Source organism: Triplophysa dalaica, chromosome 15 (assembly GCF_015846415.1).
Source record: "Triplophysa dalaica isolate WHDGS20190420 chromosome 15, ASM1584641v1, whole genome shotgun sequence".
Classification (NCBI taxonomy): Eukaryota; Metazoa; Chordata; class Actinopteri; order Cypriniformes; family Nemacheilidae; genus Triplophysa; species Triplophysa dalaica.
Genome location: NC_079556.1, coordinates 13118289 through 13140659, shown reverse-complemented (window position 1 = coordinate 13140659; position 22371 = coordinate 13118289). Strand labels below are relative to the sequence as shown.

Here is a 22371-nt window from a genome sequence, read left to right as displayed (position 1 = left end):
TCTTATGCATGCCTGTGTTCAAATTGTGTGGATCACACAGTTTCCTATACAGACACGATGCAACGTTGCAACACATTAGAAAAAGTATTTTTTCCATTTTTTTTAAAGTCATTTTCCTAACCAGCTGCGACATGTTTGATTTTATGGAATTTGTTTGTGAGTATCTGGCAAATAAGCATAACATGCTAAGTTTGAATTAGTCTTAGCCTCAGGTGCCCATGGACCTAACATCTGATGCAAAAGGCAAACTTTTCTGGAAACATTTCAGCACGTTCGAAGTCGTCCTCTGATTAGTTGAATTTCACAGGATTTCCAGTAGACATGCGTGTCGGGTTTTTTACTAGTCCGCCTGGAAACAACACAAAGCCGTCTGATCTAAGAAGTAAGCTGTCGTGTTTACAACGGTTACTATAAGAATTCATTACGATCGACTAAATGGTTTATTCCTGAAAGTATGCAAGGTTCACGGCATAAACATTTACTTTTGACACGTTCGTGAAAGTACACCGTTATGTTACAGCGGAGACATTTCCACGCCTCAAAACATGACGCAGCATTAATCGAAACGTGATTGGTTGCTTTAAATCTCAGTCATATGGGTTCTTGGGCGGGGCTTGGCCAAAGAAAGCGACAATATGTTCTGGCTACGTCAGACTAAGTTTGAATATGCGGATGTGGAGATACGATTTAAAATAAAAGTAAAGTTTTTCACCAAACAATGTCTTGTGAGATATCTGAAGGTTAACATAAAGAAAAACAAGACCTGTTCTATCCCCTATCATAAGGATGTGCTGGCACACTCTGACCCTCAGGTGTGGTTTGTTATATATCTTTTCTTTAGTCAGAGATCTGGATCTGTATACATCCTCCAGTATACAGATCGAACCTCTGATGACAGCTGTGGTGTTTGCGGTGTGTGAGAAGTGTGCAGATGATGTTTATGGTGCAACCGTGTGTGCTTAAGATCTGTGTGTCTGTAGCATGGGAAGACGGGCGCTATCAAGGACCCTTTACTGGACGACCTGGGAGACTTTAACAGGATGGTAGCAGCCATGAAGAAAATCGGCCTGGATGACACAGAGAAGCTCAATCTTTTCAAAGTGGTGGCTGGAGTCCTTCATCTTGGCAATATCGACTTTGAGGAGACAGGCAGCACCTCTGGTAACCATTTATTTAACTGTTTTACACTTTTAACCCTATGAAGTATGCAATGCCTTATAAGAGATCAGAGACTTCGTTTCTTGGCCAAATCATTTTGTGACCTTTTTAAAAACAAAAAGGCTTTGTGAAGAAATCCAAACATTTGACGGTTTAATATGTGGAGTGGGATTTTGGATCATTGAGATTTTACTGGGTTTGGGGCTACCTTGAAAAAAGTGGCAGAAATAGAAGCCAAACAGAATGTTTTTTCGTGCATCAATTGTTGCAGTCACAGCTATTTAATAGCAAAACTCAAGAGACGGGATTTATCGCTTGATGCTTTATTATGTCACGCTTGGTTTGGACACGGTATTACTTATAAATACTTATACAATTTGAATAATCAGCAAGAGACGTCATCCAATATATGCTAGACACATTCTGCTTTAAATGCAGAACACAAAAGAAGACATTTTAAAGAATGTTGGTAACCATTCAATTGTATTGACACAAAACAACAGACACATTTCTCAAAATGTCTTCTTGTTTTAAATAAGAAATAGTCTCATTCAAGTTTTGAATGACATGAGGATGAATAAATGATGACAGTTTTTATTTTTGCTTGAACACTCCCTTTAATACATAATTTACAACATGTGAATTAAACATGTAAGGACATGTCTGACTGAAATAATGAGAAAATGATCACAACTATTCATCATCACTATTACTGTTAGATACTTGAGGTTAGAGGTTTGTTCAAAGAATTAAAATTATTTTCAGAGCGCCACTTGTGACGTGGACAGAATATCCCAGAGTCTTGCTCCTCAGCAACCACATAGCTGTCAACACTCTGAGATCTGACTTGCAAGCAATTTTGTCTTTAAAAACTAATTTTAATTGCACCTTGCGAACTGCTTTAAGTCAGAGAGTAAATTTTGTGTGAAGTATTATTTTAAAGCTTATGCCCATGTGATGATGCTCATTAAACTCTCACACTAACATAACACAAATATGTGTTACACCCTCCTCCATCTCGAAAGACCTCATTAGAGTGCAACTGAAATGTTAGGGCGACTTTCTACTTTTGGCAGACGTACATCAGGATTTGTTTTCCTTTTGTGATGAAGGTATAACACCTTTTACCGCGCTGGCCTGCTCCATTTCTCCGCTCACAATGAGATCGCTATCCCGAGGCGCATTTCAGCCGGAAAACATGGAGCGTAATGTTATAGAGGTCTTACAGGAGGCCTGAAGACTATTATGTGCAAACACATTTTTGAAAGGGTCTTAGATCCGATAGGAGATTGAAGGAGCATGCTTGGTTGAAACACTTTTAGCTCATATACATCATTGAGTTTTGCGAGTGCTCTGGGACCTCTTGTAATGTTTACAAATGTGTGTATTCTTTGCCAAGGTGCAAAATAAGATGTAAGTCTGATGAAAAGACTCCGTACTGGTTATTAAAAACTAATCTTTTATTTTGGTTCCAGGTGGCTGCATTCTGAAGAAGCAGTCTAGTCAGACTCTGGAATATTGTGCCGAGCTGTTGGGCCTGGATCAGGATGATCTGAGAGTCAGCCTCACTACCAGGGTCATGCTCACCACTGCAGGGGGCGCCAAAGGCACAGTCATCAAGTGAGTGACCCCACACTTTTACCCTAATGTGTGTAAGCCTCCGGTTCACCCTTTTCTGTTTAGTTTGTTTCTTTAGCTCCTTTTAATGATGGTGATCAATCTTGTTGCCAAAAGCTTGTCAAGATCCCTCTAGATTTCTGCTTTATGTCATTCACTCCCTCTCATCTCAACGTCCCTGTCTTGCGAAATGTCTTAGTATTACATTTCATCATCTCATTTGCATTCGTGCAATAGTTGTGAAGCCTTCGTTTAGCCAAACGCAGGCAGGAAAAAGCCTAAAAAATCTAGAGATATGGTCAGTATAATCAAATGTGGCATTGACTAAATTGGCTAAGCAAGCGTAATAGTGTACTTGCCATTGAAAGTCGTCTTCTGCATTTAAACCAAGGGACCCAACTTTATTCAACAATATTCAAAGGCCACCGTCCCGCTACCCAATAATATATTTCAGAGCTTGATATTAACTGGAAAAGTGTTTTTCAATATAAAAATGGACAAATAATAAGAAATAAATTGGTTTTTAGATGGTTAAAAATTTATTTCAATACTCATTTTGTCTATTTTTAAATTATTAGTTATTCTAAGGCCCCCTTGGAAGTGAAATCGGGACCCCCGCTGAGATCCACTGAATTAAACGGACGTTTATTTGAGGGGTTTGGTTCCAAAATTAGTTAACTCTGTTTTAAAAAAAATCAAAACTGATTTTTTTTTAATGTTATCATGTTTTTAATGTGTTAGGTAGCTGTATTTTTTGTGTTTTATGGCTTAAATAAAAAAAAACTGCAGTTTGATTGATATTAATTGTAATGCACAAAAAAAAAAAACTAGTTTAAAATGGAGTTATCTCATTTTGGTACCAAACTATTCATTTCGTGATTACGCAAGAGCAAGCGTGTGCAGATTTTACCGTTCTCTTTGGATGCCGTGGTTTCTGGAAATTTTTCCACACCGGTCAACTGAATCTCGTACGGTCTGTGTGGGGCGGGATGAAAGACTCGAGTTTGCATTTCAACTTCGTGAAACAAAGTCATACTTCTCCTATGTCACATCTCGTAAAGCCTACAGTCCAATTACCGCAGTCGCACTGTGCTTTAAACTAGTCGGAATGGGAAAAGCTTGATTGCCTCGATTGAATCAGACGCCTTGTTCCGCGTCGACCAGGTGGGCTTTTATATTTTGTGCCGTCTGAAGGATAGGCCAGTGCTCGGTGGATTAATATTTAACTGAGCACAGATGCTGGGCTGGGAGTGTTTGCGCTGCATGAATAATTGATGTTTGTCTGAGGGAGTGGCCTGGGGTCTTTTAGGTGTGATGAGAATCAAGTCGCACGAGGTTTCGGTGGCCTCTTCATTTGACTGCGAACAGATGCAAGCCCACGCGCACATGCAATATGCATTTTATGGAAAATTATGGGTACTAAATTCAAGCAAGGCTACGGTGACCCTTGCAATTCACGCTGTCAAACATCAGATAGGGCAGCAGCTTGTGCTTGACAGAGCTTAATTTCAGAGCGCTGTTGTGATATAAGAAAAATTCAGTTAAATGCAAAAGAGAGCGGGTGACATTGAGAAAGAGTTGCGGAGGGAGTGCGCCGGGCGACGTGCGTGCGTGCGTGCGACAGAGGGGATTCGCTAATGGCATAAAAGCAAGTTAATGAAAAGCGATCTCGAGATGCTAGAGATTATTGTGAGCCAGGTCCAGCTTTTATTATCTGCGCAGGCAATAAGAGTCGCACAACAGGTATTCCCACAGCTGGACGCCGCCGCCGAGAGAGCGACAAAGCATTATCATTCAGCTCTGGAGTTTCATACGCCCGGTGGTATCCATACATCTCTGGAAGATCATGGGTAGCCACTGTGTCTTGTGATTATGACCATGTGTCTGCGCTGCTGCGCTTTAATAGGATTCTTTTATAGAGATTTATTTGTGTTTTCGCTTGTAATATCTTCCAAGCGTCACTGGGATTTCAAAGGCTGTTTTTGGTTTGCGTATGCGCATTTATCAAAGCACCCGGTACAAACCAAGTTTGAATTTATCCGCTCACTTTGCTATTAACGGTTTAATTGCGTAATTCATCTTAAAAAGGGCCATTGAGTCTTTTCATTTTTATACGTTGCATAAACAACAAAGCTGAAAAAGGGGAACATTGAAATATAAAAGTTTAAAGAGCCTTGAAAGAGAGTTGTGGCCTTGGTTTATTTATTTTGTACAGGTGTATGCGTATTATGAAGGGTACTCTTTGAAATAGTGGCCTCCTAATGCTTTTGGTAATTGTCAATTCTGAAAATAAAAAAATTCGTAAAAAGAGCACAAAATCCCTTTCAGCACTATATGGAAAAGTGTCCCAATTTGCTTTTGTCCCAATAAATACAAGCCAAAATCTAATTTCCTCTTGTGTGGAAGCACATGTATTGTAACCAAATAATTTCACAACTGCTAAAACTTTAGGCGGTAAAGAGCTTAATTATGTTTGTTTGCCCTTTGAATAACTGTAGAAGCACATTATTGTCAGGTCAAATAAAGTCAGGGGAGATTTTTCAGCAGCCTTGAGCGTCTTGAATCATAATGAATTTGAGAAGAAAATAAATGAAATGTTGACTGGAAATTATTTTCAGCATCCTGTTTTTTAGACATTTGCTTGGGGTGGTAAAACACTTTCCGTTTTAGAAGCGCAGCGTTAGACGGAGTAAAACAGAATAGACATGTATTGATGAGGTGGCATTAGCAGAAGGCCTGGCCCAGATATTCACTTCTACTGCCCCACTTTGCTCTTCTCCAGGGTCCCTCTGAAGGTGGAACAGGCCAACAATGCCCGTGATGCCCTCGCCAAAGCCGTTTACAGCAGGCTCTTTGATCATGTGGTCAAACGGGTCAACCAGTGCTTCCCCTTTGATACATCCTCCAACTTCATCGGCGTGCTGGACATCGCTGGCTTTGGTGAGGCTGTGTGTCAGAATAAAACTTACTTGGACATGTCAACTAGCTATTGTGTGAGAAACTGTATGCGCAAGATGATAAAGTCTTTTATAGGGTGGGGCGAAAATCTTAGACCACTTGTAACCATGCATATAAAAAAGTTAAAAGTTGAAAATTACCTTGAATTTCTGTATGTCAAGCACACTTGAGTGAAAATCCATTTTGATTCTGATGGTCGTGGTTATCCCAGCATGATTTGACAATTTACCAAAGAACATCTTTTGTGCTTCAATGGAAGAAAAAAAAATTGGCCTTCGTATTTTGCATGTACTTAACACATTGTTATAAACTTGCTCACTGAAAAGGAATAACTCAAAGCAGAATGTTTGTTTTTTCATTGTGGTCTTAGATTTGACCTATTTCTGAGATGTTTTTCTGGCATAAAATGTAAAGATATAATTTGGGTTAAATAGAAGTTCTTTTACTACTGAAAATAATTGGTTTGCTTGTTAAAAATTTTAAGTGTACATATGTGCAGTGCTAGTCTAGGAGACAATGATAGTCTGAGAAAACTTCCATTATACACTTTGGTGTGTCACAATATATATATAATGTATGTCACATCTTTGGCAAAAGTTGCAATTATTGATATCATATTAATACTTCAAATATTTACATTGCGTTTAACAGACATATTGCAGACAATAATATTACAAATAATTACAATATAAAATAATATTGATGATAGTAATAATAATTTATGATGATATTGTTATTGTGAATTTTTTGGGCACAATAACTGTAGTGAACTTGAAAATCGGATATTGTGACATCTGATATGTACAGTACAATAGAAAGAGTTGGTCTCAAAGCTGTATAGGGGATGAATTTTCATGTTTGGTGCGGAAAGAGATTCCAGTGTAAAGACAGTGTAGCATTACTAAACTCCGCTATCTCGCTGTGATTTGTGGGTAATAATATCAGCCGTTAAGTGTCCATGGATTCAAACTTCGAATTTTCACTGGAAACAGTAGACCCGTGTACTTTGAGAATACTCATTTTAGCATACTATTTAAGTCAGGTAGTATGCGAATTGGAACGCAGCATAAGTTTGTAACTGCCAAGACATTGCATGTCACACATATGCTGTCTGTCAACAAGCCTTAACTTGTATGCAACCAGGAATAGTTTATTAATGTTAACAGCAAGTTAAAAATGGCACAGGATATTACTTTATTGACTATATGATAAGTGATTGAATTCAGTATCTATTGGCTTGTCCATATAATTAAATACATTTGTAGTATACGATTAGGGATAACTAGTAACATTGTCTCTGTAATAGTGGACATAATTCATAAGCTGCTTCTTTATTTTTCTCTTTAGAGTATTTCGAGCACAACAGCTTCGAGCAGTTCTGCATCAACTATTGTAATGAAAAGCTGCAGCAGTTTTTTAATGAACGTATTCTGAAAGAGGTGAGTCATCAGTGCGATTGGGTTTTTCATTGTATTGATCAGCGTCTCCTCACTATGCCTCTCTATAAACCGCCACTTCAATACCGTCACTCAATCTGCATTTGTCTTACAGCGCCAGATGAAAAACTCAGATTTAACGATTCCAATTTCACTCATTTTGAGACCTTCCTATTGCAGAATATTAAGTTAAGCATTTTCAGCTTTCAGCAAAATCGCTGTACACTTATCTTGTGTTTTTCCTCACCAGGAGCAAGAGCTGTATCAGAAGGAAGGCCTGGGAGTAAATGAAGTTCATTATGTTGATAATCAGGACTGCATAGGTCAGTGTCCCTTTGGCTACGAATATTAATGACCTTCCTCTGTTCCATTCATTACCGCATGCACTGTGGCCCTAGACATCTTCTTAAATATAATGAAGTCCTCTGCAGATAGAAAGTCCGTCTTCTTCGAGCTCACAGAAACCTTCGTGGCACTGAATGTGCAAACGTTTATGTATTATTACTGGAGTTCGTCGTTGAAACCTTTTAAGTCAGAAAGCTGTCAAGGCACAGCAACAGAGCTGTCTGCAACACCGAAACGCACCAATAAAACAAATTATGATGACTTTTAAAATGGTTTTATGGAATGGTTTTGTGATATGCTTAGGAATTAATCGCGCATATAAGATTTGGCCAGAGAAGCTCTACAATAAAGATAATTCAAGACGTCACATTGTTTTTGCAAAAGAAGCCTAAAAAACCAAAACAAACCTTTTTGCAAATTATTTTGTAAATCTGTTGTGTTTAATCATACTTTTAATGCATTAATCACGCTAAACGAATGCATTAAATAGACAGCTGTATTTTTTACTCTCTGGACAATACATACCTTGAATAAATATTCCAGCAGAAATGCATGCTGGGTGCCAGAGATAAGACAGGAATGAATCGCGGGAGGGACAGCTCTCACATTCCCGGACCCACTGGAGAAGGATTGAGAGATTAGATGAAGACCGCACTGTTTTAGTTTTCTGTGCCTTCTCAAACAGTGCATGCTGACCCTAATCGCCCTCCTCAGAAACAGTAAATTAATTCAATGCTAGGGAACACAGTGAAATCTCAACCTGGTTCCCTGAGATCGGAGGACACTTTGTGCTAAGGTATCAGACCTTTCATCTTTTTAGCCCGCGTATATTTTAATCCATTATGGTTTAACGAAGATCTTCCATGTACGGCCTTGTAAAACCAACCAAGCTGTCAAGATAGCTCTAGCCAAACAGCTTGGGCGTGTTTGCACATATGCGGGTGGCCTAACATCACATCCCACCTTTATTACAGAGTGTGCAGTGCGGAGGTTAGCACGCGACACCTGAGTCGCAGATGTCAATTATATTCAGGAGGGAAAGAATCGCTTGTGCACTTTTCATTTGACATTTCTGTTTTTTCCTAATGCTCCCAGCAGTGATGCAACACATAATCTTGCGACTTCCAGGCGTACAAGCAGGTCCTTTCCCCACATATATTCTCATCAGTCACCTCACATTTATACCCTGGTGTCTGCTCATGCAAATACATGACTGGACCTGTGTCCGCACCTTTCTCACCCGCGCACATCTCGGATGAATTATGCATACGACGGATGCCTTCTCGCTGATTATCAAAAAGGACCGCGCATTCACCCGCTTTGCATTTGTCCATTTAACTTGCTGAGTTCTGCCTCACTTTGTATAGAACCGTCGGCGCAGGGATTGAATATGCTAATTTAGCATACGCCTGTGCTTGCTTTCATTTTATGAAAAGTTTCTGTAATCAGTGCCAAAGTTTCAGGTGTATTCGGGTTGTTTTGCAGATCTGGTGGAAGCAAAGTTGGTGGGTATCCTGGACATACTGGATGAGGAGAACCGGTTTCCCCAGGCCAGCGATCAACACTTTGCAGGGGAAGTTCACAGCAAGCATAAAGATCATTTCCGTCTCTCTGTAAGCCACTCTTTGGTTTTCTCGGCATTGAAAAAAATATCTTGGTATTTTTGCGTTTCAAATTTAATCTTAAATCAAAACATTCATCATTTATTTGACAAGGACAGTGACCTAAGATATTTAAACATAAAAATCATATAAATTAAACTTGAAGTACTTAAAGGGTAGGGATAGTCACCAGAAAATGAAAATTCTGTCATCATTTACTCACCCTCTTGCTATTTCAAACCTGACCATGACCTTTTTTCTGCAGAGCAAAAAAATAAGATATTTTGAAGAATGTTGGTAACCGGACAATAGCAGTACCCATTCACTTCTATTGTATGGACACAAAGCCGATGCAAGTCAATGGGTACTGGCATTTTCCAGTTACCAAAATTCTTAAAAATATCTTTTGTGTTCTGCAGAAAGAAAGTCATACAGGTTTGAAATAGCAAGAGGGTGAATAAATGATAACCGGATGTTTATTTTTGGGTCAATTATAACTTTAATAAGGGGTAAAACTATATTTAAGTTTGTCTTGCCCATGGGCAGATATTTTAACTTGTTCTGCCCACAAACTAACTTTATTTTGTTTTGTTATTATGATTTGAAAAATCATAAAAAAATTGTATATCTTAGGTCATTAAGAAATATTTTTTTGCAGTGTAACAACTGGTGTTTGTTTGTACTGTGCACACAAAAGAAAGCTCAGAAAAGCTTTTAAATTAAAAAAGGAAATTATGCTCTTTACTCCATTTGTCGTTCCAAAGTCGTTCCAAACCTGTATGAGTTTGGAACGACATTAGTATGATATTAGTTGACATTCTAGAATGTTATTTTTGTTTGTGCTGCCTTTTTATATATAACAACAAAATTGCAAGATGGATTGTGCTGAGTTCATTTCTGAGTGGGCTGCTTTTTCAGGTTCCCAGGAAGTCAAAACTCACAATCCACAGGACTCTGAGAGACGACGAAGGTTTCATTATAAGGCATTTCGCTGGTGCAGTGTGCTATGAAACTGTAAGGCTCCCGTTACATATTTTTTTCATGACAATGTTTAACATGTTTTGCTTAATCATTGCCTTGGGGGAATCCCTTGGTCAAGTTTTGGGGTTTTCTGAATAGTGTGTGTGAGTTTGTATGTGGTTGACTTTGTGTTTATGTGTGGGTTCTTTGTGTGTGTATATGATGTTCGTGTGTGAGCAGACCCAGTTTGTGGAGAAGAATAATGACGCCCTCCACATGTCTTTGGAGTTCCTGGTGTGCGAGTCCAAGGACAAGTTTATCCGCAGTCTCTTTGAGAACAACTCAAATTCCAAGGACTCAAAGCAGAAGGCCGGCAAACTCAGCTTTATCAGTGTGGGAAATAAATTCAAGGTGAACCTGTCCTGTAACTTTGAACTTGCATTCAGCTAATGGCCAGGAAACGCACTTTGTCATAGGAGTTAACAAGCATGAAGTTATGACAACATGTTTTTAAGCCCCAAGGCTTTGAAATATATAGATCTGGGATGCTCAATCTTGCACCTGTTGATCGACCTTTCTGAAAGGTTTGGCTTCACCCACACTGACACACCTGCCTGTATTTTTCAAGTGAACTCTGTCACTATGATTAGCAGGTTCAGGTATTTTTGGAGGGTTGAATCTGTGCACTGCAGGAAGGCGAATCTAAATGAGATTGAGCACTCCTCGGATTTGGAAGTTCCACAAAGCTTTATCTTGGGACCCCTGTATTTTTTGTTTTGTGGGTGTGTAGTAGAGTAGGCGGGGCGAGACCGTGGTTCGAGTCCGGTGAGTAATTGTGAATTAGCGCCAGCTGTGCGCACAGCGGCCTCGAATCACGTAGGAGATGGGAGAATATAAAAGGAACGAGCGATCGGACCGTCGAAGAGAGAGGACCGGGCCCGAACTTATGTTATGTTTGTATTTATATTATGTTTTGTTCGCCGGCGGTCGTCCGTGAGGGGCCGCCGGCTGTTATATTACTTTATTAAATGTTTAAATGTTTGCCGGTTCCCGCCTCCTTCCTTCCCTGGTTTCGGCACCAATGTAACAAATCTCAATAAAAGGGAAGGAAGGAGGCGGGAACCGGCAAACATTTAAACATTTAATAAAGTAATATAACAGCCGGCGGCCCCTCACGGACGACCGCCGGTGAACAAAACATAATATAAATACAAACATAACATAAGTTCGGGCCCGGTCCTCTCTCTTCGACGGTCCGGTCGCTCGTTCCTTTTATATTCTCCCATCTCCTACGTGATTCGAGGCCGGTGTGCGCACAGCTGGCGCTAATTCACAATTACTCACCGGACTCGAACCACGGTCTCGCCCCGCCTACTCTACTACAGGGTGATACTTGGTGATCTAATTCTTTTTCTTCTAACTTTTGCTCTTCTCTCCATCCTCCTCTCTTAGACTTCCTCCTGTTCCTTCAACCTTTTCCTGAGAAACGCAGTAATGTTCGGTGGCTGACATATATGTAGAAAGAATGAAAAACTGAACCGTTTGTAGGGTAAGCCTGGCTGAAAGATTCAGTGCCGGCACCACAGGGTTACTTGCAGTGTGTCATCCTGTCACCTCATAAACCAATTAGAGTTATTAGTGTGCTTCCACCCTTCTCCACTGACCTTCTTCCCCCACTTGCCTGGTGTATTGCCATGTCTTTGTGTGAAACCACCTGGCACATTTTCACAATTCTCCACAGTAGCTTTTCTGTCGCCATTAGAGAGCTCTCTGGAAACAACCACATTATTAATTAATCTAATGTTCTAGTAATCTGGTGTTAATGGTCATGACATATTGAATGCGTACAAGACGTTCATAGTCAAATCAATCACATTGGATGTCTGTAAATGTCTGTCATAATCTGCGGTACTGTTTGCATGATAACTATACAGCTGTGTATAGAATTACAGGTGTTTTTGAGTGAAATGACTCACATTTTCCTTCCATTGAACCTTTATAGACTCAACTAAACCTTCTGTTGGAAAAGCTTCGAAGCACAGTAAGTAATTTTATATTTATATATTTTAAGTTGTTTGCAAAAAAATGCAAGAATAAAAAATATAGGCTGTAGAAATAAATTTATTTCAGATTTTTTGGAGATCATAGCAGAAATATTTCCTTAAATGATTTCGAAAAGATGGAGAAGTGTGTCATAAATTGGAATTAATTCAGATGCTCTGTGTAAGTGACTGCAGCTTTGGGACTCACAGTACAATATGTTACATCCTACACAATTTTACAAACAGAACACTCATAAACCTACACAAACAAGCCGTTGAGCAAGATCTGGAATTATGCCACAGAAATTGTACTCACTACGTCGCTGCGAGATTAACATAGTTCCTTTCCAAAGTCAGATTCTAAAACAAGGCAATAAAAAACACTGTCTGGTTTTCTGTTTCTCATCGGTAATGATGACCAATGTTGCTTGAATAAAGTTGCATGTGTATGTATCTTAAAGGGTTCCAGTTTCATTCGTTGTGTGAAGCCCAATCTGAAGATGGTGAGCCACCAGTTTGAAGGAGCTCAGATCTTGTCTCAGCTCCAGTGCTCAGGTATGTATATGTATGAATATATATGCATTTTTCCCAGTTCTTCTTGCAGCCAGTAATGCTTGAAATATTCCAATTCAAGAAAACCTATTAGAAATACCCACCCGTTCATCAGTCGCAAGCTCGCTTTTAAAACAAATATGGAAGGTGCATATGGAGCGGCCGTATTAAATGTGAGCTCCAGTGATTTTTCATTATCTTTTAGAGGTGTCATTACCACATGAGAGTTTTGAAGGTTGAGGTAGTTTTATGGGCTATTTGCAAAAGGATTCGAAATAAACTTTCTGGTGCTACAGTAAGTCGGCGAGAAGCAAGCTTGGGGTACGCAATAAGTTTTGCTGTCAAGATGGCTGATCGATAGGTTCTAGCACTGTAGAAGAGTTTGGTTTGTGTCAACTATTTGCGGATCACTTGAATATGGTTCAAGACATAAGCACGCTGGCATATGGTGACTCGTTTACCCAAGTAACCCTAGAATCACTGTGTAATACATCTCCATAAAATGGAAGGAAGGAGTCGGGAACCGGAAGACATTCAAAACATTTAATAAAGTAATATAACAGCCGGCGGCCCCTCACGGACGACCGCCGGCGAACAAAACATAAATACAAAACACAAGAACATAAATATAAACTCAACATAAGTTCGGGCCCGGTCCTCTCTCTTCGACGGTCCGGTCGCTCGTTCTTTTTATATGCTCCCAATCTCCTACGTGATTCGAGCCCGGTGTGCGCACAGCTGGCGCTAATTCATAATTACTCACCGGACTCGAACCACGGTCTCGCCCCGCCTACTCTACTACACACTGACAACAGTAGTTTACAGTCTTTCACTACTTTTCTGAATAAAAATAAAAATGGAGTGTAAGCAACTTGTATATTAGCTTGTATACAGAAATATTTTGTTATCTCTAGATCTGTTGGTAGTGAGAATTTACATGTCCATATCCCTAGAGATGGAAATGGCCGAGATTCACTGGAGGGAGTCTAGTTAGGGACATATTTGATATATTTAAATCACAGATTTAGAAAATGCAACTATATTTAGTTCAGAGGCATTTTGATGGATAAAATATGGAAATCCTCTACATTTTGAGGTTACTCTGTTCCCCCTTTTCCCCACATTTCCTCATTTCCAGCACTGCATCTTCTATACTTAAGTTTAGGGTCACTTACTTTATTCCTATACTTAAGTTTAGGGTCACTTACTTTATTCCAACGTTTTTGAATAAAGTCATTAAAACTTAGAAATATAATTCAAAAAGTTCACATTTGTGATATTTCGATTTCAGAAAATACATATTTACAAAATGACATAAAATCCCAAATAATTCTATTTTAAAACGATAGTAAATAAATTACTATAAGAAAGCGATAATAATTTTATAGAAAAACTGTATTTTAGTTTCCATTTTCAAAACCGTTTGATTAAAATTGGCAGCAATTAACTCTTTAAATTAAAATTGATGTTTTATTAACCAGCTTTTTGATGTCTTACCCTGGAACGTCTTTTAAGGTGCATGGAAATTATTGGCATCTGTTCTGGTATCTTTGTGATCCATTTCAAAAACACTTTTTAATAACCTGTTGTTGATGATTAACTGTCATTAATCGATTTCAAAATAAATGTTAGTGTTTATATAATATATGTGTGTGCCATCAGAAACCTATTATAAACCCATTACTTTCGTGTTGCCTTTTAAGTAACTTTGTAGTCTTTTGTCTCTGTAGTCTCTATGTATGTGCACATGGAATTCAAAAATATTGCAAACATAATACAAGAATGTGCCCGTTTAAGTTTACCTCATGTAAATTGTGTGGATTTGCTGTGGACTGTAAGCCAGCGATAATGTTCAATGGAAGTAGAACAAAACCGTATATTGATGTCTGAATCCTCTTTTTGTAACAGCTATTCTGTACTTTCATCTACAAAGACAATGAAGTGGTTTTGAATTATCTTTGGGAGCTTTGTGATAGAAACACATGCTGAGTTTGAATTAAAAACAGGTTTTGCAAAATAATACAACCAAATGTAATTTGAAGTGAAAATCAAGTTGGTTTAAAAACTATACTGTATGTTAGAGACACTGACAAATGTGAGACCTGGATGTCTAGACTTTAATACGGCAAATCCTGTTTGTGTATCTTCACTGGATTGGTTATCTCTTCCTCTTCTCTGCTTTTAGGCATGGTATCAGTGCTGGACTTGATGCAGGGCGGTTTCCCCTCCAGAGCTTCGTTCCACGAGCTCTACAACATGTACAAGCAGTACATGCCCAGCAAACTTACAAGGCTTGACCCTCGACTCTTTTGCAAAGTAAACCAATTTGTTTTTGTGCGCTCTTTAACGTTTGTCATAACTTCTAAAATTGTTTCATCTCCTTCCAATTGCTTCCATTCTGATTGTTAGTCATTTGATGTATGCATGATTATGTAGTACGCTGGACCGCTGCATGCTGGATCGTATTAAGTAAGGTCTATGTGACCTTTCATAAAAAATTGCAAAAGCATGCACAGAGTAATCCTTCATTGATTTCCATGATAAATGATAGCGATAAATTTGGAAGTCAAATTGTATTTCAATAATATGGTGGTGATTGAACATAGAATATTTTCTTTATTGTAGAATGGGACAATTAAATTCAGCAATAATAAATGAGTGGGCTTGCGTTATTGCTAGTTCATCAAGTTGATGCCTGTTGTGTACAATGTCATTTAAATGTGCACTTAGTAATTTAGGCCCGTATTTAAACGTTTTCAGCAAAGAAATGATGTATAGCACTTTTGACGTGTTTGAAATCATACCCACACAACACCAAGGCCGCAGTTACATTAGTAGCCAAATAAAAGCTTGTTTCACATAGAGATGCATGTGCCATTCTCACACAATACATAAAAGGCATACTTTATTGAAAAATATTTGACTTGCGCATGTTTTGATTATATTGCTTAAAAAATTGAGTGCACCTGTATTAGAAAGTATATGTTCCACTGTCAGAATTTATCCTCTACTCCGACAGGCTCTGTTCAAAGCACTTGGCCTCAACGAAAACGATTACAAGTTTGGATTGACCAGGGTTTTCTTTCGTCCTGGAAAGGTGATGATTTTAATGATTTTAAAATAAATGATATAATTGTTTTATAAATTATTATTATTATGGAGCGGTCAATAGGCACAGGCTCCCCGTGACCCGAGGTAGTTCGGATAAGCGGTAGAAAATGGATGGATGGATGGATTGAGCGGTCAAAATGATAATTGCGATTAATCGATTCCAAAATAAATGTTTGTGTTTATATAATATATGTGTGTGGGGTGTATATTAATGTGTACAGTATATATAAATGTACAAATTAAGATTTTGGTTCCAAAAGGAGATAACTTTTTTATAAAAAAATCATGTTTTTTTATTGTGCATTCCAATTAATATCAATCAAACTGCAGTTGGTTTGTTTTGATTTAAGCCATAATAACTCAAAATATACAGCTACCTAACACAATAAAACACAATAAAAGCATGATGACAAAATAAAAACATGATTTTTGAAAAATGTTTATCTCATTGCATGTGTGCATATTTACATATTTATGATAGTTATTATATTATAAACAAACATTTACTTCATAATCGTGATTCATCAATTTGACAGCACAAATGTATTAATATAATAGAGTATTACATAAATTATAATAAATATAATTTCACATGAACATTTCATACTGTATAATAATAGAGTAGAATAGTTGTTAAAACCACTTTCCCATTACATTAAGCCGAGACACATGGGATACCTCCAGACAAAAACACGGCCATGTAAACCTTTGTGTGTGTTTCAGTTCGCAGAGTTTGACCAGATCATGAAGTCTGATCCAGATCACCTGGCTGAGCTTGTTAAACGGGTCAATAAGTGGCTGGTGTGCAGCCGTTGGAAGAAAGTCCAGTGGTGCACGCTGTCGGTCATTAAATGTACGTTTCCACAGCAGCCTTGAATAAGCCTGCAGCGCCTGTAGCCTCTAGTTCACCTCTGCATGCTTACATTGTGATGCTGTTGATAAGTAAGCTTCTTCCTTTTTCTCATGAAACAGTGGGAAACAAACTGCAGTACAGAGCCAGCGCCTGCATCAAGATTCAGAAGACGGTTCGCATGTGGTTGTGCAAAAGAAGACACAGGCCTCGGTATGTACAAAGACAAACATGTGCTGGAAAGTTGATAATTGGTTGGCAGGCACAGTAAAGTGAAATTTTTATTTCAACAACTATCTACAACAAATGTAACTGTTGGTGCGTTAATACATTTAACCCTGTTAGCACATTATTCTGTTATATCCAAGTGCTTTTTTTAAGAGTCTTTTTGCTTTTACGTCAGTGACTTATGTCAGTATGGTGTCTCACCATTGATTGCAGTTTTACAAAGTTGTTCATGATTCTGTTTTTGTTCGTGGCAGCATCGATGCTCTGGTGAAGGTGAAAAACTTGAAGAAGAGGATGGAGAAGTTCAACGAGGCTGTAAATGGACTCAAGGAGAGCAAGCAGGAAATGAGCAAACAGGTCGAGGAACTCGCTGCCTCCACAGATGCCCTCATGGGCAAGCTCAAGGTGAGGTTTGGACTGGAATATAGCACCAGATCAACGAAACCCCCTTTCATCTCATCCAGCTTACAAAGAACATTGATGTTATGTGGTGTAGCTCTTTTCAAAGCCTTGAGTTGTATCAGGTGGCCATACATAATTCAGCAGGTGTGTTTTTCCATGTCCTGATGAAGGCCGTCTGAATTGTCTGCCAACCTTGAGTGTTTCTCTTTTTGGGAAAAGGTAGAATGTTTTACTACGGGATGTTGTTTTGCGGTGAGCAAACCTCTGTCTGCCTTTATGGTGGGTAACCATAATTGATTCTGAATATAAATGTTAAAATTAAGCTTTCCTGTAGCTCAGTGGTAAGAGCATTGCGTGGTTGTGGGTTCGATCCTAGGGGATTGCAAATACCTATGTAAAATGTATAGGATAAAGCAGTGTAAGTTGCTTTGGTTAAAAGCGTCTGCCAAATGCCTAAATGTAAATGTTTCGCTATTTTTGTCTTTTTTTGTTACTTAAAAAATTATTCATAGAAAAAAATGACCAATGTTTAACTCCATTTACATCTATTAGTGATCATATTCACTAATTCTTCAAATCAGTATCAGTTCTCACAATTTTTGTTTTATTGAACCTCATGTTGTTTCACAAAAGGAAAGAGTGTTATGCATAATGTTTAAGTGACATGCTCTTTTTTGTATGTCAAGAAGATGCAATGTTCCGCCGTGTCTACACTGGATGCGGTGCGACAGTAGACAATAGAACGCATTAGAACCCATTATATATTTACACTTGCCACACCGTACATGGCACAGCGTGACAATCCCATTAAAATAAGCTGTGCGTCGCGCCGCGTACGGTGTAGACACGGTGTCAGGTAATGGAGAATGAGGTCATCATCATTCCCTAATAATCTAAATTTCTGTTTAAGCAAATAGAAAATAAAGTCATATAAATCTAGTTGGAAAAAACATGAGTATTAAGTCAATGATGACACAGTTTTCATTTTTTAGATAAACTGTTTTACTCAACGCAGTTCCTGAATGTTTTAACGCAAGACTTTAAAGGGACCGAAATTTGAACACTAATGTTGTTTCAGATCTGTATACATTTTTTTATTTTGTTAAACACAAAAGAAGATATTTAGAACGATGTAAGAAACCAAACCGTTCTGGGGCACCATTGACTAGCATAGTAGTTTCGTTTCCTTCAATGGTGCCCCAGAACTGTCTTGTTACATCCATTCTTCTACATATCTTCTTTTGTGTTCAGTGGGAATAAAAAAATGCAAACAGGTTTGAAACAATTTGAGGTTGAATAAATGATGACAGAATTTTAAGGGGGATATGGTTTAGATACAGTGTAGGATTCATCTGATACCAAGAATAAATTGGTTAGTGATTCATTAGTTTGTAAATTCGACCACAGTTATACTTGTCTTTTTTAACCATGGTAGATGCTACAATATAACGATGTGTTGTCTTGAAATTTTTTTGCAGTATTTTTTCTAATGACATTCAATACAGACTGCAAGACTCTGTAGACTTTTTTGCTGTGTCACTGTAAATTCTCACCCTTTGAAAAGCTCTTAGGAAACACGCAGGTTTGGTGAAAGAGCCAAATCCAATTCATTTTTAACAAATCCACAACTCAAGCAAAGTAAATAAACACAAACATTCGACAATCTGACAATCAGATTTCTGTCCAAGAGGCTTACTCTGCACGCCATCAAGACGATTTTTTAGGCTTCGTCGAATTCATTGTCAATTTCCTTCCCTCCTCGCAACTTTCATCCGCTTCTGATTGAGTGCAGCATATGCAGTGTTGTATTCTCTACGTGGAGCTCGACCTAATCTGTCAGACTGGCAGGGCATTATTGACAGCGGGCTCGAGAGGCATTGCCTTCTCTCTGATAGATAGCTGGCACCAACTTTTCCACCTGGACACTTCGTTCTTCCCTCTAAATGAGATGTGCTGTGCACTCCTGCACCTGTGATGGGTCTCTTTGTTATTAGCATAGCACTTTTTCATTAGCATCTGATTTTTGATTGGCAATGTCTCCTATTACCTTACCATCTGGACTGCAGATTACAGCCGCCTCCCCGGATAATAACGTAGATTGTGTCAATGGCTGTCATTCACCGTACTAGCGCTTACTCATCTAGCGTTAGGGGGTGAGACGGACCTTGTCATTGAGTCCCCCCCCCCCGCGGTACAGTCGTTCACAAGGCTCGTACCCCTACACGCTCCTCTGGTGCTCTGCCAGATGGCACGGAATCCACATCCAGGTTTAATGAATATCTGCAGGATATTAATACAACTGGGGGACATGTAGTTTGTGAGTTGATATGAATCCGCTGAGTTGCTGACACTTTTTTAGTTTAATTTTCGAAACCCTGGTTATCCTGTTTAAATTTGAGTCCCAGGACTGAAGGTTTTTAAAAGATGTGATGTCATTTCTGTGCCCTTACTGTTTTCAAACAATCCCCTGGTCTTCCATCGTCTGGACAAACATGTAGCCCCATTCAGAATTTTTGAGATTCGTTGAGCCAGTTTTGTTTTAATTGGGCTGTTCATAGCATTATTGTTGTTTGGAGAATGTTGGTAACCGAACAACGGTGGTAGCATTCAAGTCAATGGTACCGCTGTTGTTTGGTTAGCAACATTCTTCAAAATATCTTCATTTGTGTACTGCAGAACAAAGTAGGTTATGCAAGTTTGAAATGACAAGAGGGTGACTAAATGATGACAGAATTATCATGTTTGTATTACGAAGCAAAAATAAATCAATTCACTTTATAAATGAAGTGTAAGAAACTGCATGTCAGATTTTCATCATCTGCATTTTTCTCTCTGCTTCCCCAGTCCACGATGATGAGCCGCAAGGAGATCGAGCAGGAGTACGAGGGCCTGGTGAAACGCTCGGAGCAGCTCCTCTCCTCCATGCAGAAGAAGAAGCAGGAGCAGGAGGAGACCGAGAGACTTAAGCGCATCCAGGAGGAGATGGAGAAGGAGAGGATGAGACACGATGAGGAAGAACAGTCACGCCAACAGGAGGAGCAGGATCGCCGCATGTGAGTCACCTCGTGAATTTTCCAATAGGATGAACCGTACGTAAGGTCAGCATCCCGGCGCGTTTGAAAGAAGAACAAGAGCAGAGAAAAAGGGTGTGGGAGAGGATTGGCAGAAAGATTAATACAGCACTGGAGGGTTCGGCTTGACCTCTTCTCTCTTATGTATTCTCGTGAGCTTGCAGTCATGGAGAGCATCTGTCATCATTTCATGAATCAGGCCATGCTGATATTCTTGTCAAAGAATATATAGTGCTGGGCAAGCAAGCACCAAAACAGAAAGTTTAATATCATGCTCGCTTTAAGTTTGATACAAAGCCTTCGTGTAAGGATTAAGATGTTTTCTGGATTTAACTGTCGATGAGATGACACACAGTCCTGGACTGTTCTGTACTTCAAAGATCAGTTTAAAGTCGTTATAGCAACAAGTCTGAAAACGTGAAGCTCCCTGGGAGGAAAGGTTTATTTGATGTTAACGGGAAGTTATTGTGACACAATGAGTCTGCACGTGTTACAGAGGCCAAATTCATTTTATATTGTAATAACAGTAATTTAATAATATTCAAATAATATATTGCCAAGACAACTATTCAGAATCCTATGGACATTGCGAGATCAAAAAAATGATTAGCAGTGGCTAATTTCCTCGTTAAGAGTTATTGCTTTCATCAAGTCATCTACAATTTGTGCAGGATTAAAGACAACAAATAGTGTGTCAGTTTAATATATCCCTTAAGATGTCCATTACAGTATCTTTATAAAGGGTTATATAAAAATAATACAAAAAAATATATATAAATAACAAAAAATTATTTTACATAATGTAAATTTCTGAATTCAGTGTGCTTTAACATTGTTTATTACATGGCTCGTTTGAATGCTTGATTCTGATTGGCCAGTCGCGACATTTGCAGGTTTGTTATTCCCAGATAAGAATCTCTCAAAACTAATAGCGCACGGTAACCCAGCAAATCATATTGACAGTTTTTTTTTGACAAATGAAATATAATGTCTATTTATAAAATACTTGACATTATATTTACAAATGATTTAACCAACATGACATTGACATCGTCACATTTGAACGTCGTTTCATACCTTAAAAACAAATGTAAATGGCTTTTTTAAAACCCTTAGTGTGATACAAGACCTGATTTCTGCGATAACAACCGGCTACCTGTACATTATCCCTTTGCCTTGGATGTTTCAGAGGTATTTACTTTTACAAGTTCTAGAATATCTAATAAACATCAATAAAGAGATTGTTCACCCAATGATGAAAACTCTGTAATCATTTACTCACCCTCAAGTTGTTCAAAATCTGTATAAATGTATTCGTTCTGATGAACACAACGGAAGAAATATGGAAGAATATCAGTAACCAAACAGATCTCATCCCCCATTGACTCCTATAGTATTTATTTTCTGTGGCAGTAAATCAGAACATCAGAAGAAAGACATTTCTATAGGTTTGGAACAACCTGAGGTAAACCAGAGTAATGATGACAGAATTTCCCTTGGAATATTATAAATTACTATATTTACCCCAGCCCTGAACCGAATATGAAACATTATTTAATATTTATTTAATATTTTAATATTTTTCACAACATATTCACAGTTGAGACCACCATCTCTGTTTAAAACGTTCAATTTCATTTTTTTTAGGTCATTTTAAAGTCAAATGCCGTCAAACTGACACTTTTTATAAAATTGGACACAAAAGATCAACAATAAATTACTACTGTAAGCTTACGTTTGTGAATCAGGATAATATTTTTTTCTTTAAACACAGATTTGTATGTACTTGCTCAATAACTCAATTTACATTTATACATCCATTTATTTATTAGGCAGACACTTTTATCAAAAGCGACTTTCAAGAAGGAGAGCATATAAACATTTTGTCAACACAGCGCAGTAGTAGAAGTCCTAAACATTTAGTTGCATCCTTAAAGTGATAGTTCATGCAAAAATTTGTTGGTAACTGGCACCCATTGATTTGCATTAGTTTCGTGTCCATATACAATAAGGAAATAAGTGTCGGTGCTGTTTGGTTAC

General features: G+C 38.4%; 1 protein-coding gene across 1 annotated transcript in view; it reads left to right on the top strand.

The window, feature by feature from the left end:
• Positions 1-22371, top strand: part of myo6b (myosin VIb) — a 63053-nt gene that overhangs the window by 24389 nt on the left and 16293 nt on the right. The window contains 16 exon segments of the mRNA XM_056767401.1: positions 981-1161; positions 2634-2778; positions 5558-5715; positions 7081-7172; positions 7420-7492; positions 9000-9127; positions 10034-10129; positions 10316-10486; positions 12078-12116; positions 12579-12672; positions 14855-14985; positions 15689-15766; positions 16504-16633; positions 16753-16843; positions 17113-17263; positions 20105-20313. Of these exon segments, the coding sequence (XP_056623379.1) occupies positions 981-1161; positions 2634-2778; positions 5558-5715; positions 7081-7172; positions 7420-7492; positions 9000-9127; positions 10034-10129; positions 10316-10486; positions 12078-12116; positions 12579-12672; positions 14855-14985; positions 15689-15766; positions 16504-16633; positions 16753-16843; positions 17113-17263; positions 20105-20313 (1967 nt within the window).